The 19,281-nt window shown below is 45.3% G+C and overlaps 1 protein-coding gene, 1 long non-coding RNA gene and 1 pseudogene across 2 annotated transcripts; 1 reads left to right on the forward strand and 2 right to left on the reverse strand.

Moving 5' to 3' along the window:
- Positions 1–787: 787 nt before the first annotated feature.
- LOC127913927 (uncharacterized) lies at positions 788–10,455 on the reverse strand. Its single transcript, XR_008087301.1, has 2 exons — positions 5,799–10,455; positions 788–5,598 (listed from the first exon to the last, which is right to left on the reverse strand). It is a non-coding gene; the product is annotated as an uncharacterized LOC127913927 (long non-coding RNA).
- A 21-nt stretch (positions 10,456–10,476) lies between these two features.
- On the reverse strand, positions 10,477–14,568 carry LOC118363922 (peptidyl-prolyl cis-trans isomerase NIMA-interacting 4-like; annotated as a pseudogene).
- On the forward strand, positions 14,440–18,739 carry nek12 (NIMA-related kinase 12). Its single transcript, XM_035743906.2, has 4 exons — positions 14,440–15,770; positions 15,883–16,116; positions 16,253–16,450; positions 16,605–18,739. The coding sequence occupies exons 1-4, from the start codon at positions 14,765–14,767 to the stop codon at positions 16,706–16,708; spliced, it is 1,542 nt and encodes a 513-aa protein (XP_035599799.1). The 5' UTR covers positions 14,440–14,764; the 3' UTR covers positions 16,709–18,739.
- Positions 18,740–19,281: the final 542 nt, after the last annotated feature.

Genomic DNA, 19,281 nt, shown 5'->3' on the forward strand with positions numbered 1-19,281 from the left:
ACAAAATCTGATGAGCAACAACGTATCACATTGTATCTGGTACAAACAGCTTAGGTTGGAATGGCAGGTAGACGCTGACTGTTGGAATGGCAGGTAGACGCTGACTGTTGGAATGGCAGGTAGACGCTGACTGTTGGAATGGCAGGTAGACGCTGACTGTTGGAATGGCAGGTAGACGCTGACTGTTGGAATGGCAGGTAGACGCTGACTGTTGGAATGGCAGGTAGACGCTGACTGTTGGAATGGCAGGTAGACGCTGACTGTTGGAATGGCAGGTAGACGCTGACTGTTGGAATGGCAGGTAGACGCTGACTGTTGGAATGGCAGGTAGACGCTGACTGTTGGAATGGTTCCATTTCCTCAATGTTTGTTAGCGAAAGTTGAGGTCTTTTCTAAAACATATTTCTGTAAGGTTGGATCAGCTTCAAGTTTGATTTCCCAACTAATAATTTCCCCATCTACAGTTAAGACTCATCAGCGTCTTTTCCGAATGACAACGATGCAGGTTAGAACTGGACGCGCTTAACTGGTTAATAGGGATATTCATTCCACCCACACCCACTAGCCTGGGTACCTAACGTCTTCCACACCCACTAGCCTGGGTACCTAACGTCTTCCACACCCACTAGCCTGGGTACCTACAGTGGAGGTGTCATAATACCCATAAAACCTAGCGGTCAAACAGGGAAAGATTATTGGATTCTGTGTGTGTAGCTGACTGACAATAGTGACGGTGAACAGGAGGTCACGGGTCACGTGACAGGAATGGAGGAGACTGAGGCAGGAATTCCTTTAACCACATATTTACTGGGTAGTTTGTCTGTGCTGCATCACAAAGGAAACTGAATAACATGTATCCAATCAAATTCCTAATCACAAAAGTCTAAATCATAACATTCATTGTCATTATTAACCTAATGAGGTAATTCAGCAATTCAGTCCAATAGGAATTCAATATGAAGCAGAATAGAGTCATTTAGGATCATAGCTATTCATCTTAATCATGAGAATGATAATGCAAATAAATCTATCAGTTATGAATTATTCAATCTATAATCTCAATCAATTTGATATCAAGCTCTGGAAGCGGTCTACACAGCGGTATGGCTCCTCGGAGCGCCCGGAGGGGTCAGGGTGTCATGGCTCCTCGGAACGGCAGTAGGTGGAGTGAGCCTTGACCCGTGTGGCCTGGGTTGTCTTCTCCCCAGCCCGATGAGGTAGTACCAGGGTAGGAAGGAAAGGATGGGGGGTCAGGGGTTAAAGGTCAGGGTGTCAGGTAGAACCTGAGAGGAAATGAGGAGAGGAGCCTTATCGATGCCAAGGATCCAGAGACAGGTAGGGGCTCACTTTAGGCTGATGCCGTCTGGTTCCAGTTCACTCAATCCAAATAGAGTAGGCCTAATAATGGAACAGAAAATAAAAGGTATTAATATGTGAAGAAAAGGGGTTCGTGAAAACAGGAAGAGCAGGGATGGTCAGGTTGGATATCAGGGATGGTTAGGTTGGATATCAGGGATGGTCAGGTTGGATGTCAGGGATGGTCAGGTTGGATGTCAGGGATGGTTAGGTTGGATGTCAGGGATGGTTAGGTTGGATATCAGGGATGGTCAGGTTGGATGTCAGGGATGGTTAGGTTGGATATCAGGGATGGTCAGGTTGGATGTTAGGGATGGTTAGGTTGGATATCAGGGATGGTCAGGTTGGATATCAGGGATGGTTAGGTTGGATATCAGGGATGGTTAGGTTGGATATCAGGGATGGTTAGGATGGATATCAGGGATGGTCAGGTTGGATGTCAGGGATGGTTAGGTTGGATGTCAGGGATGGTTAGGTTGGATATCAGGGATGGTCAGGTTGGATGTCAGGGATGGTTAGGTTGGATATCAGGGATGGTCAGGTTGGATGTTAGGGATGGTTAGGTTGGATATCAGGGATGGTCAGGTTGGATATCAGGGATGGTTAGGTTGGATATCAGGGATGGTTAGGTTGGATATCAGGGATGGTCAGGTTGGATGTTAGGGATGGTCAGGTTGGATATCAGGGATGGTTAGGTTGGATATCAGGGATGGTCAGGTTGGATGTTAGGGATGGTCAGGTTGGATATCAGGGATGGTTAGGTTGGATATCAGGGATGGTCAGGTTGGATATCAGGGATGGTTAGGTTGGATATCAGGGATGGTCAGGTTGGATGTCAGGGATGGTCAGGTTGGATGTCAGGGATGGTCAGGTTGGATATCAGGGATGGTCAGGTTGGATATCAGAGATGGTCAGGTTGGATGTCAGGGATGGTTAGGTTGGATATCAGGGATGGTCAGGTTGGATATCAGGGATGGTCAGGTTGGATATCAGGGATGGTCAGGTTGGATGTCAGGGATGGTTAGGTTGGATATCAGGGATGGTCAGGTTGGATATCAGGGATGGTCAGGTTGGATGTCAGGGATGGTTAGGTTGGATATCAGGGATGGTCAGGTTGGATGTCAGGGATGGTCAGGTTGGATGTCAGGGATGGTTAGGTTGGATATCAGAGATGGTCAGGTTGGATGTCAGGGATGGTCAGGTTGGATGTCAGGGATGGTTAGGTTGGATATCAGGGATGGTCAGGTTGGATATCAGGGATGGTCAGGTTGGATGTCAGGGATGGTCAGGTTGGATATCAGGGATGGTCAGGTTGGATATCAGGGATGGTTAGGTTGGATGTCAGGGATGGTCAGGTTGGATATCAGGGATGGTCAGGTTGGATATCAGGGATGGTCAGGTTGGATGTCAGGGATGGTCAGGTTGGATATCAGGGATGGTCAGGTTGGATATCAGGGATGGTCAGGTTGGATGTCAGGGATGGTCAGGTTGGATGTCAGGGATGGTTAGGTTGGATATCAGGGATGGTTAGGTTGGATATCAGGGATGGTTAGGTTGGATGTCAGGGATGGTTAGGTTGGATGTCAGGGATGGTCAGGTTGGATGTCAGGGATGGTTAGGTTGGATGTCAGGGATGGTTAGGTTGGATATCAGGGATGGTCAGGTTGGATGTTAGGGATGGTCAGGTTGGATGTTAGGGATGGTTAGGTTGGATGTCAGGGATGGTTAGGTTGGATATCAGGGATGGTCAGGTTGGATGTTAGGGATGGTTAGGTTGGATGTCAGGGATGGTCAGGTTGGATGTCAGGGATGGTCAGGTTGGATATCAGGGATGGTCAGGTTAGGATTCTCTCGTCTACCTGTTCTAGACCGCTTGTTATGTCACATGCTGGAGGTTCCATTAAAAAGGGAATGGACTCCCAATCAACATCCTATTCTCCCTAACCCTTACCCAACCCTGAACTTAACCCCTTACTCTAACCCTTACCCAACCCTGAACTTAACCCCTTACTCTAACCCTAAAACTAACTTCTAAGCCTAAAATATACTTTTTACAAGTGAGAACGGCAAAAACCGTCATTCTCCTGGCATCCGCCAAACCCAGATTTGTCCGTTGGACTGAAGCGTGATTCATCACTCCAGAGAATTTGTTTCCACTGCTCCAGAGTCCAAAGGCAGCGAGCTTTACGCCACTCCAGCAGACACTTGGCATCGTGCATGGTGATCTTAGGCTTGTCTGTGGCTGTTTGGCCATGAAAACCCATTTCTTGAAGCCCCCGACGAACCGTTCTTGTACTGATGTTGCTTCCAGAGGCATCATCTGTCCTCGGCTGCAACCGAGGACAGATGATTTTTATACGCTACACGCTTCAGCACTACACAGTCCCGTTCTGTGAGCTTGGGTGGCCTACCACTTCACGGCTGAGCCACTGTTATTCCTAGACATTTCCACAGGGCAGCTCTAGCAGGGCAGAAATTTGACAAACTGACTTGTTGGAAAGGCAGCATCCTCTGACGGAACCACGTTGAAAGTCACTGAGCTCTTCAGTAAGGCTATTCTACTGCCAATGTTTGTCTATGGAGATTTCATGGCGGTGCGCTTGATTTGATAAAACTGTCAGCAACGGATGTGGCTGAAATAGCTGAATCCACTCATTTGAAATGTCAATGATCTGCATACGGATTACACTTTTATTAAGATTACAGTAGCCAGCTAGCAAATAATACCGTTTACCTGGCAAGTTCAAAACATCCTTATCTTCAGCTGCCAAGCCCGGTCAGTCGATCCCTCTTGCCAGAACAAATTGACCGACAGTTACCTTTTGTGATCTCTGCCAGTAAGGGAACCCGGAAACAATACCTCATTTGATTCCATATTCCTGGGCCAATGAGCAGGCGAAGCAGGATTCTTACTTCCTGTTTGGCTCTTCTAGGTTCTTTTTTAAAGGGGTTGTATATTATTGAATTGATATCATTTTAGGTTATTAAATGACCTGGATTTTAAGTGGTAAAGCGTTGGTTGCATGAATAAAAAAGCGAGGTAATATCAAACACATTCATTGTATCGTTTATGTTCCGAGATCAGTGAACAACTTTGTATCCGAATTAAGTTTCTGCAACAAACACCTCAATGGGTATTCATTCAGACATGTTCAGGGGTGAAAGTAAGGCGGTACAGTCCAGTACGGCGTCCCCGCAAAAATAAATAGTGGGGGTACAGTTTACAGATAAAACAAATAATACTACATGCCCCAAAAACTATAGTCTATTACACAATTATGTAATATTACTACATGTCACCTGCATGAAAAATGTGTTTATTGGCTGGAAACTAGGTGGTATAATACTCCAATTGCATTTTGGTCTGAGTAAAACACTACATTTTGATGAGTGGCCGAGGCCGAGGCTCGTGTGGACAACCGTGGAGGCCTAATGACAATCCCAGAATGTCATTACAATACACCTAGGTGTTTTATAGCAGCTGTCTGTTTCCATTCATCACATTGTTGGTGCACAGCACACTGTTGGGGTTTGGATGCTGGAATTATTTTCTGAGTCAAGTAATGTGCACAGGTAGCCTACAGGAGCGTCTTTCTTAAGTGATTGTTTGACAATCAGATGAAAACATCATGACTGGTTGTGTTTCTGCCACATTAAAATGCATAGGCGTTGTCCCCATAAGACTAGGGGAAGCTGAGCTTTCCCTAAAGTAAACTGAATTGGCCAAATTATATAGCCTAATTAGCTGACTCCTAAAATAGTCTACTACAGCATAAAGCATGATTTGGCCACAGAGGATCATTAGCTTCTTAAAAAGAAGTGGATTGTTCTGAATCATATAGCCCACATTCGGGAAGGGCCCGCAATTCTTCTTCTGTGGGTTTTATGGCAGACTACAACCCAAAAAGGTGTGTTGTCGCCACCAACTGTAAGGGTTGAAACCCTCCCAAAAAATGTACATAAAAAATCCATACATAATTGTGAAACTTACTTAATCCACCATAATAAAAATAGTACACTGCCAAAACAAACTCCCACTTCTTCCTTTGTTTAATTTTCCATATCTCTCTTCTCAGGCTGTAGGACCTGAGAGGGTGGTACGGCCGTAGGACCTGAGAGGGTGGTACGGCTCTAGGACCTGAGAGGGTGGTACGGCTCTAGGACCTGAGAGGGTGGTACGGCTCTAGGACCTGAGAGGGTGGTACGGCTCTAGGACCTGAGAGGGTGGTACGGCTCTAGGACCTGAGAGGGTGGTACGGCTCTAGGACCGGAGAGGGTGGTACGGCTCTAGGACCTGAGAGGGTGGTACGGCTCTAGGACCTGAGGGTGGTACGGCTCTAGGACCTGAGAGGGTGGTACGGCTCTAGGACCTGAGGGTGGTACGGCTCTAGGACCTGAGGGTGGTACGGCTCTAGGACCTGAGGGTGGTACGGCTCTAGGACCTGAGAGGGTGGTACGGCTCTAGGACCTGAGAGGGTGGTACGGCTCTAGGACCTGAGAGGGTGGTACGGCTCTAGGACCTGAGAGGGTGGTACGGCTCTAGGACCTGAGAGGGTGGTACGGCTCTAGGACCTGAGAGGGTGGTACGGCTCTAGGACCTGAGAGGGTGGTACGGCTCTAGGACCTGAGAGGGTGGTACGGCTCTAGGACCTGAGAGGGTGGTACGGCTCTAGGACCTGAGAGGGTGGTACGGCTCTAGGACCTGAGAGGGTGGTACGGCTCTAGGACCTGAGAGGGTGGTACGGCTCTAGGACCTGAGAGGGTGGTACGGCTTGTTCCAATATTCCATGTAACTCCAGGAACCGCTCCGCCGCATCCACTATGATTTCTATCTTCCTGGACCTTCTCTCCACCTTTGCAGTGTCATTAATCACCACAGCTATAAAGGCCAAAAAGTCCATCTTAACCTTTAAAATGTCAGGATCCTGCTGGTGAAAGGCAACATCTGCAGCCTGCAGTGAAGGTCTATCCAGCACCATGGACTCTGGCTTCCCAGGCTTCCCTGGATTCCCTGGCTTCATGGCTTCCCTGGCTTCATGGCTTCCACCGCAATTCCAACATGTCACATATTCATCACTTTTATAACACATATGATCTTTTCCACAACTTGGACATCTCTGCTTCGCCCTTCTGCAAACACTTGATACATGACCAAAAGCTTTACAATGATCACACTGCATTGATCTTGGGATAAATGCTCTGACTCTGTAGTTAATATACCCTAACTGCACTTGAGTAGGGAGAGACTCAGAAAAAGTTGGTGACCACTGAAATATACTGAACAAAAATATCAACGCAACATTCAAGAATTTAAAAGATTTTGCTGAATTACAGTTCATATAAAGGAAATCAGTACATTTAAATAAATACATTAAGTCCTAATCTATGGATTTCATATGACTGGACAGGGGTGCAGCCATGGGCAGGCCTGGGAGAGTATGGACCAACTAGGGAGCCAGGCCCAGCCAATCAGAATTAATTTTTCCCCACAAAAGCGCTTTACAGACAGGGAGCTGAGGAGTATTTCTCACTGACGATCCCGCAGGCGAAGAAGCCAGATGAAGGTCCTGGGCTGGCGTGGTTACACGTGGTCTACGGTTGTGAGGCCCGGTTGGACGACCTGCAAAATTCTCTAAAACAACGTTGGAGGCGGCTTATGGTAGAGAAATGAACATTACATTCTCTGTCAACAGCTCTGGTGGACATTCCTGCAGTCAACATGCTAATTGCACACTCCATCAACACTTCAGACATCTGTGGCATTATGTTGTGTGACAAAACTTCACATTTTAGATTGGCCTTTTATTGTCCCCAGCGCAAGGTGCACCTGTGTAATGCCCATGCTATTTAATCAGCTTCTTGATATGCCACACCTGTCAGGTGGATGGATTATCTTGACAACGGATAACATGTGGATAACATGTAAACCAATTTGTGCCCACATTTGAGAGAAATAAACTTTGTGCGTATGGACATTTTCTGGGATCTTTTAATTAAGCTCATGAAACATGGGATGTTACATGTTGCGCTTAGATTTTTGTTCAGTGTAGATGCTTGTTGAGTTGCGACTGTCAGTGAAAAGCAGACTCAGCCAGGCATATCGCAATATTTAAAAATACAAATCACAGAAAAACTGTTTGGAAAGCAAATGGCTATTGCTGTAAAGCTATGACAATGAAAACACTCCAATCTGTCTTTTCAATATTCTTATCTTAGTTGAGCGAACAGTAGCTTATCTTATCTGGCACCAGCGGAGAACACCGGCCATATCCCCAGTGAATGTGCATATTCACTATCTTTATCATTGGGTCAGTGACAGAGTGACACTTTGTTTTTGGACAATAATTAGACGGACGCCATTTTTTATTTGTCTCCCCTTCTCGTAGGCCAATTATATGGATCAGACAACATTGGTTTTATTGATCTGTTTGTCAGTGATCGCAGAGTAGGATATCCTGTATTGTTTGTAGTATTCAAAAAAACCTGTGCTCTCACTTGGGTGTCCCATACCGGTAAGAAATTAAATCTAATTTCAACCCTGGACATTTACAATGTTTAATTGACCAGCAGTGTACACATTTCACCACCCTTTATGTACAGACAGGAGTACATACATCTTATTAGCCTGTGTCCAGGACATTCCTGCCGGCCAAACCCCCCCCTAACTCGGACGACGCGGGGCCAATTGTGCGCCGCCCCATGGGTCTCCCGGTCGCGGTTGGCTGTGGCAGAGCCTGGACTCAAACCCCAAATCTCTAGTGGCACAACTCTTAGACCACTGCGCCACTCGGGAGGCCCCTGTGTGTCCTTTTATGTACAGGAGTACATTTTTAGTTTATTTTTAACCTTTATTTAACTAGGAAAGTCAGTTAAGAACAAATTCTTATTTACAATGACATCATACCCCAGCCAAACCCAAACGACACTGGGCCAATTGAGCACCACCCTATGGGACTCCCTATCACGGCTGGTTGTGATACAGCCTGGAATTGAACCAGGGTCTGTAGTGACACCTCTAGCACTGAGATGCAGTGCCTTAGACCGCTGCACCACCCAAGACTTATTCGTCTGTCTCTCTTTACAGAGCATCTCATTGGTAGCTTTTGTTGTCATTACTAGGACATGAAGGCAGAGAAATGAAACGATCGATTGTGCCATCGCCTTGGAGAGAACGCAGTGCCCCAATGTCAGGTGTGACGACCCTCCCACTCTGTCTGCCGTTCTTTCTCTTTGCTCTCGTTTTCCTTAATAGGATGTCGGTGGGCGGAGCCGGGAGGGTCGTCACTGAAATGGGACACACCTGGGCTCGGGTGTGGCTCGGGTGATAAATACAACTTTCCCCCATTCATTGAGGAGACCATCAACACGCTGTTATTTTTTGGGGGTTGTGGCTTGTTTGTTTTGGCACCTCAACACCCCATTATCAACATTATGCACACACCCACTAACTTATACTACTGATTACACACCATTGTTAATTGTACATAGTTTACTAATAATATATTAACTTAATATAACTAATAATACACTGCTCAAAAAAATTAAGGGAACACTAAAATAACACATCCTAGATCTGAATGAATGAAATATTCTTATTAAATACTTTTTTCTTTACATAGTTGAATGTGCTGACAACAAAATCACACAAATTATCAATGGAAATCAAATGTATCAACCCATGGAGGTCTGGATTTGGAGTCACACTCAAAATTAAAGTGAAAAACCACACTACAGGCTGATCCAACTTTGATATAATGTCCTTAAAACAAGTCAAAATGAGGCTCAGTAGTGTGTGTGGCCTCCACATGCCTGTATGACCTCCCTACAACGCCTGGGCATGCTCCTGATGAGGTGGCGGATGGTCTCCTGAGGGATCTCCTCCCAGACCTGGACTAGAGCGAGACATGATGTCCCAGATGTGCTCAATCGGATTCAGGTCTGGGGAACGGGCGGGCCAGTCCATAGCATCAACGCCTTCCTCTTGCAGGAACTGCTGACACACTCCAGCCACATGAGGTCTAGCATTGTCTTGCATTAGGAGGAACCCAGGGCCAACCACACCAGCATATGGTCTCACAAGGGGTCTGAGGATCTCATCTCGGTACCTAATGGCAGTCAGGCTACCTCTGGCGAGCACATGGAGGGCTGTGCAGCCCCCCAAAGAAATGCCACCCCACACCATGACTGACCCACCGCCAAACTGGTCATGCTGGAGGATGTTGCAGGCAGCAGAACGTTCTCCACGGCATCTCGAGACTCTGTCCCATGTGCTCAGTGTGAACCTGCTTTCATCTGTGAAGAGCACAGGGCGCCAGTGGCGAATTTGCCAATTTTGGTGTTCTCTGGCAAATGCCAAAAATCCTGCACGGTAAGCACAACCCCCACCTGTGGACATCGGGCCCTCATACCACCCTCATGGAGTCTGTTCCTGACCGTTTGAGCAGACACATGCACATTTGTGGCCTGCTGGAGGTCATTTTGCAGGGCTCTGGCAGTGCTCCTCCTTGCACAAAGGCGGAGGTAGCGGTCCTGCTGCTGGGTTGTTGCCCTCCACATCTCCTGATGTACTGGCCTGTCTCCTGGTAGCGCCTCCATGCTCTGGACACTACACTGACAGACACAGCAAACCTTCTTGCCACAGCTCGCATTGATGTGCCATCCTGGATGAGCTGCACTACCTGAGCCACTTGTGTGGGTTGTAGACTCCATCTCATGCTACCGCTAGAGTGAAAGCACCGCCAGCATTCAAAAGTGACCAAAACATCAGCCAGGAAGCATAGGAACTGAGAAGTGGTCTGTGGTCACCACCTGCAGAACGACTCCTTTATTGGGGGTGTCTTGCTAATTGCCTATAATTTCCACCTGTTGTCTATTCCATTTGCACAACAGCATGTGAAATTTATTGTCAATCAGTGTTGCTTCCTAAGTGGACAGTTTGATTTCACAGAAGTGTGATTGACTTGGAGATACATTGTGTTGTTTAAGTGTTCCCTTTATTTTTTGAGCAGTGTATATATATTTAATATATTTGTTATTCCTTGATCTCCATGTTATCTCCCTCTTTGTTACGGGCTACGAACCGGTTCGTGACACTGTGAAGAGTAGTGGATCTTACCTTCAGGTCATTTCTTTCCTTCCACCATGATGATGTGGTAGCCAGACTTGGTCTTGATGGGAGGGTCTGTGTAAATGGGTCCATGGTGCTGTTGGGTAGGGCGAAGGCAGCGTCCTGGAAGGGTCCAGTTATAGAACCTCTTGTCATCCAGCCCAGATCACCCTGACACAACCAGGATAACAGCACAGTCAATATTGCCACAGTCACAAAGGCTAAAACAGGGGTGTACTCATAAGGCAGACACTGTTGCAAAACACACGTGAAAACCCAGGGGAACGCAAGAATGCGTCTTTTTGCGAGACTGACCTTGAAAAAGGTTATGTTTTGTTTTGGATTTTCTCAATGGCAATATTAATCTGATCATTTTTGTACCCCCTCTCCTTGAATTTTCTTTGCGTCTCAGCCATATTTCTATCGAAATCTGATTGTTTTTTGCAAATTCTTTTGATTCAACAGAAGTGGCTGTAGGGCAAAGTATTTTTCAAGGGAAATGGGTGATAACTATCAGCCCTCAAACTGTTACGATCAGTAGGTTTCCTGTAAAGATCAGTGTTTCGAACATTATCTTCACACAAGATCAGAAGATCAAGAAAACTGATTTGACGTTTATCAGATTGCATAGTAAATCTCAATCTTTAATTTAAAGACCCTTGCTCCCTTCGGTCTCAACGTAGACGTTGATCTGAAGCCATTCTTGTGATTGTGACTTTTGCCATTGTAATTGTTTGTAAGCTTGTGTAGTCTAATATGAATCTATGATCGTATGATATCCTTTGTTTTTTGTATGTTGTTCTTTGTATGCCATTTTAACATTTGAGAATTAACCAATGATATTAGGCCACACTTGGCCATGATTATGACACCTGTGTGTCTTTTGACACTATATAAACGAGTCATCCTGCAGTGTTAGTGACTATACCCTGATGAAGACAGCTTGGCTGTTGAAACGTTGGCTATTACATTTTTGCATCCGAGCTCCTAGTGTGCGGCTCTCCTTTATTTTTAAGTTTTCTACTCCGCTAGCCAGCACCTCGCCTAAAAAGGTGAGCGTTTCTTTTTCTTCTAGACCCTCCCGCTTTGTTGCCTTGGCGTCTGTTTGGTTCCTAGTAGAGGTCGACCGATTAATCGGAATGGACGATTAATTAGGGCCGATTTCATAACACATCGGCATTTTTGGACACCGATTGTGGCTGATTATATTGCACTCCGCGAGGAGACTGCGTGGCAGGCTAACTACCTGTTACGCGAGTGCAGCAATAAGCCACAATACGTTGCTAGCTAGCATTAAACGTATCTTATAAAAAAACATCTTATCATAATCACTAGTTAACTACACATGGTTGATTTATATTACTAGTTTATCTAGCTTGTCCTGCGTTGCATATAATCGATGCGGTGCCTATTAATTTCTCATCGAATCACAGCCTACTTCGCCAAACGGATGATTTAACAAGAGCATTCGCAAAAGCACTGTCGTTGCACCAATGTACCTAACCATAAACATCAAAGCCTTTAAAATCAATACATAAGTATATATTTTTAAACCTGCATATTTAGTTAATATTGCCTGCTAACATGAATTTCTTTTAACTAGGGAAATTGTGTCACTTCTCTTGCGTTCCGTGCAAGCAGAGTCAGGGTATATACAGAGTCAGGGTATATACAGAGTCAGGGTATATGCAGCAGTTTGGGCCACCTGGCTCGTTGCGAACTATGTGAAGACCATTCCTTCCTAACAAAGACCCTAATTACTTTGCCAGAATTGTACATAATTATGACATAACATTGAAGGTTGTGCAATGTAACACCAATATTTAGACTTAGGGATGCCACCCGTTAAGATAAAATACAGAATATGGTACCGTATTTCACTGAAAGAATAAATGTTTTGTTTTCAAAATGATAGTTTCTGGATTTGACCATATTACGACCTACGGCTTGCATTTCTGTGTGTTATGTTATAATTAAGTCCATGATTTGATATTTGACAGAGCAGTCTGACTGAGCGATGGTAGGCAGCAGCAGGCTTGTAAGCATTCATTCAATCAGCACTTTCGTGTGTTTTGCCAGCAGCTCTTCGCAATGCTTCAAGCATTGAGCTGTTTATGACTTCAAGCCTATCAACTCCCGAGACTAGGCTGGTGTAACCGATGTGAAAGGGCTAGCTAGTTAGCGGGGTGCGCGCGAATAGCGTTTCAATCGGTGACGTCACTCGCGCTGAGACCTTGAAGTAGTTGTTCTCCTTCCCCGCGGCTTTTGTGGAGCGATGGGTAACGCTGCTTCGAGGGTGGCTGTTGTCGATGTGTCCCTGGTTCGGGGCGAGGAGAGGGACGGAAGCTATACTGTTACACTAGCAATACTATTGTGCCTGTAAGAACAGCCAATAGTCAAGGGTTAATGAAATACAAATGGTATAGAGAAAGTCCTATAATAACTACAACCTAAAACTTCTTACTTGGGAATATTGAAGACTCATGTTAAAAGGAACCACGAGCTTTCATATGTTCTCATGTTCTGAGCAAGGAACTGAAACGTTAGCTTTTTTACATGTAATTTTTTTTTTCATTTTACCTTTATTTAACCAGGCAAGTCAGTTAAGAACATATTCTTATTTTCAATGACGGCCTGGGAACAGTGGGTTAACTGCCTGTTCAGGGGCAGACCTTGTCAGCTCGGGGGTTTGAACTCACAACCTTCCGGTTACTAGTCCAACGCTCTAACCACTAGGCTACGCTGCCGCCCCTACATGGCACATACGGCACTTTTACTTTCTTCTCCAACACTGTTTTTGCATTATTTAAACCAAATTTAACATGTTTCAGTATTTGAAGCTAAATTGATTTTATTGCTGTATTATATTAAGTTAAAATAAGTGTTCATTCAGTATTGTTGTAATTGTCATTATTAGAAATCGGCCTATTAATCTGTATCGGCGTTGAAAAATCAAAATCGGTCGACCTCTAGTTCCTAGAGTAAAGTTTACGTTGCAAAACATTTTGCAACAGACCAAACGATTTGCAACAGTCTGCAACTAATGAATACACCTCCAAGTTCTCCCATCTGAACAATATTATTGAAAAATGAACAAGTGATAGACAGCAAGACAGAGGATGCCATCTAGTGGATCTTTTGGATACTAACAGACATCACCCTATTCAACTACATGATAAACCAATACATTACACTACCATAATAAACCAATACGAGAGATCGTAAAGGTGAATGTATGTTAGTTACCGTTAGCATGGGAAAGGCTCTCGTACCCCTTGTCTGGCTTTGTCTTCACTGTACTGGAAAGGCCACTTCACTGAAGCGAAACCCGGACTTCAGTTTCTCCATCGCCTCCATGCATTTACCATGTTTCTCACACAGGACATGTCTGACATGGGGAATACATTAAAACAACATAACTAGTCAATTTAGCTAGCCGTCTATGCTCACATGAGTACACACTGTAGCCAAAGACATTACAGTATGGTGTAACATAGACTAGCTATCTCGCTACCTACCTTAACAGAAGTGCCTCCTTTTTATCGTCTTCTCTTCCCTTTCTCCACCCCCTGCAGCAGCTCCACCTGAATGATAACGTTCAACATAATAACATGACTAACATGGAGATGGCTGCCTAGCTGCTACACACAGGCTGTGTTGTAAAGTTAGCATGTTTTTCAATCCAACATGCCTAGTCGATTTAGTGATGAATAAAGTAACCTTTGCCTCCCTTGGCACCTTCCCCCCTTCCTTGACACCTTTCCCCTTAGGTGGCATTCTTGAAAATACCCTTTACAGAAAACGAATGGGACAACTGGAAATATAACTTCTAGCTAGCCATCTACTACAAGACACGCGTAGTCGTGATGTTTCTGCTTTATAAATGTGCGCTAAACTGCGCGGAAGTAAACGAGACATTGCGCATGCATCATCCAGTTTAGATGTTTTGAACAATACTATTTTCCTATACGCACCGTTTTTATATCAAATCCTTTTCCAATGAATATTGATTTTTAAAAGCTATTTATGATGTGTGCTCACTGGGTTTCCTTGGGGTAAATTACAATGTTAAGCTTCACTGGAAAAGTTTCTGAACGCAACAGCATTTCCGACCAAATGAAGAAACCCTGTTATTTATCGAGTGGGCTGAGCCAGACGGTTACTATGGGAATCAGACACAACACAAGGTGACTTTTGTTTTTGTTGTGCGAGAGTTTCTCTGATACAAATACTTGTACTTCACACCAAGACATGGAATGTAAAAAAAAAAGTAATCTCATTAATGGAGATGGCTGATAACTGATGAACATTTTACAAACGATAATGGAATTGTACACGAAGATTCTGTGTCTGGGAAGAGGTGGAGCAGCAGAAGTATTCCTGATGAAACACGCGGAGTCTAAGAGACTGCATGCAGTGAAAAGAATACAAGCAGACGACTCTCGCAAAACAAAGACGAAAGAGGCCATCCTACAAGAGGCTGAAATCATCAGGAAGCTGAATCACCCTCACATAGTGACCTGCAGCGAGGCTCTCTTTGACTCAAATGATGGATACATCTATATAGTCATGGACTACTGTGATGGAGGGACACTGGATGACAAAGTCAAGGAGAGAAAGACAGGGGACTATTTCCCAGAGTGGATGATAATGGAGTGGTTTGTACAGGTTACCATGGCAGTCAGCTACATTCACTCAGCTAGAATCCTCCACCGGGACATCAAAACCTCCAATGTGCTTCTAACTAAGAGAGGCGTGGTAAAGGTGGGGGACTTTGGGATATCCAAGATAATGACCAACACAGTAGATATGGCTCGTACCTGTGTTGGTACCCCCAGCTACCTGAGTCCAGAGCTGTGTCAGGACGTCCCATACAGTTCTAAGTCTGATGTCTGGGCACTGGGATGCTTGCTGTATGAGATCTGTTCTCTCAGACCGCCGTTTGCTGCCTCCAACCTGCTCAGTCTGCTCTCTAAGATCATCAGAGGAGAGTACAGCCCTGTTCCCCAGACCTACTCAGACAGCATCACCCCTCTGGTCCAGATACTGCTCTGTCCGGTGCCTGAAGACAGACCTAGTGCTGGAGCCATACTGGACATGATCTATGTACGGGAACATCTCAGAGAGTTTGTCAAGCGCAGGGAGATAGAGTTAGCACTGTATGATAATGTAGACTCCAGGTCCATACCCCTCTCTAGTTGGGTCTGTGAGTGTGTGAGAACATCTGGCTCTGTGAGTTCACCTGCAGATAAGAGCATGGCCGTGACTGCAGAATGGAAGGAGGACAGCAGCAGTGACAGTAACTCTGGTACTCTGATTACATGCTTAACTCTTGCATTGTTTCGTCCCTATTGTGTTTATATGTTGTCTTTGGTGCTTGTGTGACACTATCTCTCTCGATCTCTCTTTCTCTCTCTCAGGACCACTTCTGCTCACACCTTCCTATACAGGGGAAGAGGAGGGGGACAGTACAGAGCCCTGTCCCAGTGATAATGAGGAGGTAGAGGGTGATGTGGTCAGCGTAGGCCAGTCTGACTACTCTGAGGACTTTGATGACGACAACAGCTTGTCTTCCATAGAGGAACACAGAGAGGACGAGGCAACCTCTACAACTTTTAACTCTGTCACGGAGGATGTCTCTATGGACGCTAATGGTAAATCTGATAGAAATAATTAGGTCTAATAAACAATGTGTTGCTCACTCAAAAGCTGTGTGTTTGATCCTCATAGATAATCCACTATTAAGGTTACATTTCAGTACTTTAATCAACCATTTACGTCTGTGTACAGTGACCCCTGAAGTGGAGGACCCTAATGAGTACCCTGATGACTTTGAGGAGGAGGAAGACGAGGATGTGATGATGGTGGTCCACTATGCCGGCGCTGCTCTGGAGCTTTCTGCAGAGGGTGATGGGGAGGAGTTTCAGCTGAGGGATGCAGGGGGTGTGGCTGTCACACTGAAGACTCTGAGAGACAGCTATATCATGGGTAAGTGTGTGTGTGTGTGTGTGTGTGTGTGTGTGTGTGTGTGTGTGTGTGTGTGTGTGTGTGTGTGTGTGTGTGTGTGTGTGTGTGTGTGTGTGTGTGTGTGTGTGTGTGTGTGTGTGCCTGTGTTGTTGATTGTCTATGTGTGTCATTGCAGAGGGCGTCGGCCCCTCTCTCTACGAGCAAATCAGCGAACACTTTGAGAACGGTCTCAGCCCTGAAGACCAGCAGCCACACTTTAAACACACACTGGGGACCTGACCATCTGGAAAACTGCAATCTCATATTCACTCTCAACCAAGAGGGTAAACTGTGTTAAAACATTTTAAATGGTGGAACCAACCTCCAAACCTGGACTTCTGATGCACCATGACATTACCTGTAGGCCTACGATGCAGCACGTTTATGTTGGGGAATGATTTGTCATCCATCATGGTTCATAACATTGTAAACAGAAGAGGCTTTTTATCAGGCTTTTCATTGAAACTGTGGAGGGGAAAATACCCTGAGTTGCTGTGGCAGTTCACAGCCCAAACTGATTTGAGGTTTCATGACACCGGTAGCAAGTTAAAAGATTTAGGAGATACCACCTTGAAGTGTGAACATCTGTGGGTAAGACTGTGAGAACACCCTCCTTCAAAATACCTTGATGTGAAGTAAGCAGAAATCTGAAGGGGTTTTTGTTGGTTCCTCCTGGAGAGGCAGTGGAACTGTAGAAGGTGCTTGAAAAAGAAAGAAAATTGATTCACTTACGATGTCAAGAAGAATCTTTCCTTATTTATCTATTTAATTACTTCCATGTAAATGCATTTCTATGTTGTCTCAATGTTTTACTTTACTTCATGTACTACTGAAGAAGAAATCCAATTCATTTTTACTGAAATGTTTGGCAATATGCTAAACTCAGCAAAAAAAGAAACGTCCCTTTTTCAGGACCCTGTCTTTCAAAGATAATTCGTAAATATCAAAATATCTTCATTGTAAAGGGTTTAAACACGGTTTCCCATGCTTGTTCAATGAACCATACACAGTTAATGAACATACACCTGTGGAACGGTCGTTAAGACACTAACAGCTTACAGACGCTAGGCAATTAAGGTCAGAGTTATGAGACCTTTCTACTGACTCTGAAAAACACCAAAAAAAGATGCCCAGGGTCCCTGCTCATCTGCGTGAACGTGCCTTAGGCATGCTGCAAGGAGGCATGTGGACTGCAGATGTGGCCAGAGCAATAAATGGCAATGTCCGTACTGTGAGACTCCTAAGACAGCGCTACAGGGAGACAGGACGGATAGCTGATCGCCCTCGCAGTGGTAGACCACGTGTAACAACACCTGCACAGGATTGGTACATCTGAACATCACACCTGCAGGACAGGTACAGGATGGCAACAACTGCCTGAGTTATACCAGGAACCTCCATCAGTGCTCAGACTGTCTGCAATAGGTTGAGAGAGGCTAGACTGAGGGCTTGCAGGCCTGTTGTAAGGCAGGTCGTCACCAGACATCACCGGCAAAAATGTTGCCTGTGGGCACAAACCCACCGTCACTGAACCAGACAGGACTGGCAAAAAGTGCTCTTCACTGACGAGTCATGGTTTTGTCTCACCAGGGGTGATGGACGGATTTGCGTTTATCGTTGAAGGAATGAGCATTACACCGAGGCCTGTACTCTGGAGCGGGATCGATTTGGAGGTGGAGGGTCCGTCATGGTCTGGGGTGGTGTGTCACAGCATCATCGGACTGAGCTTGTTGTCATTGCAGGCAATCTCAACGCTGTGCGTTACAGGGAAGACATCCTCCTCCCTCATGTAGTACCTTTCCTGCAGGCTCATCCTGACAGGACCCTCCAGCATGACAATCCACCAGCCATACTGTTCATTCTGTGCGTGATTTCCTGCAAGACAGGAATGTCAGTGTTCTGCCATGGCCAGCGAAGAGCCCGGAACTCAATCCCATTGAGCACTTCTGGAACCTGTTGGATCGGAGGGTGAGGGCTAGGGCCATTCCCCCCAGAAATGTCTGGGAACTTGCAGGTGCCTTGGTGGAAGAGTGGGGTAACATCTCACAGCAAGAACTGGCAAATCTGATGCAGTCCATGAGGAGGAGATGCACTGCAGTACTTAAATGCAGCTGGTGGCCACACCAGATACTGACTTTTGATTTTGACCCCCCCTCCTTTGTTTCAGGGACACATTTTTCCATTTCTGTTAGTCACATGTATGTGAATCTTATGTTCATATAAATATTTACACATGTTAAGTTTGCTGAAAATAAACACAGTTGACAGAGAGAGGATGTTTCTTTTTTTGCTGAGTTTATGAAAGAGGAATCTTTATCAGCACATTTGTCTGGTCTGTCATTGTTCTGCCGAGTTTGAAACAACCAACAGAGATGTAGGTAAGGTAATGCCTGTTAGTTAGTTAGTTAGTTAGTTAGTTAGTTAGTTAGTTAGATAAGCAAGACACCCCTAATCTATTTGTGTTCCATAGCATGGGTCGTGGGGTTGCAGAAACTGTTTCAGAGGATATTTGCATGTCCCAAATGGCACTGTATTCCCTATATTGTGCACTACCTATGGGCCCTGGTCAAAAGTAGTGCACCATATAGGGAATAGGGTTTCATTTGGGACGCAGGGTTGTTTCAGAGTATGAGATGGTTATCTCTGCTGTCTCATGATTTCCTGTCATAACCTAGAAATGTTTTCCTTTGCCTCATATTCTCATCGAGATCCATCACACATCTCCATGATGAGGGGACATTCACACATCTCCATGATGAGGGGACATTCACACATCTCCATGATGAGGGGACATTCACACATCTCCATGATGA

Source organism: Oncorhynchus keta, chromosome 30, assembly GCF_023373465.1.
Source record: "Oncorhynchus keta strain PuntledgeMale-10-30-2019 chromosome 30, Oket_V2, whole genome shotgun sequence".
Classification (NCBI taxonomy): Eukaryota; Metazoa; Chordata; class Actinopteri; order Salmoniformes; family Salmonidae; genus Oncorhynchus; species Oncorhynchus keta.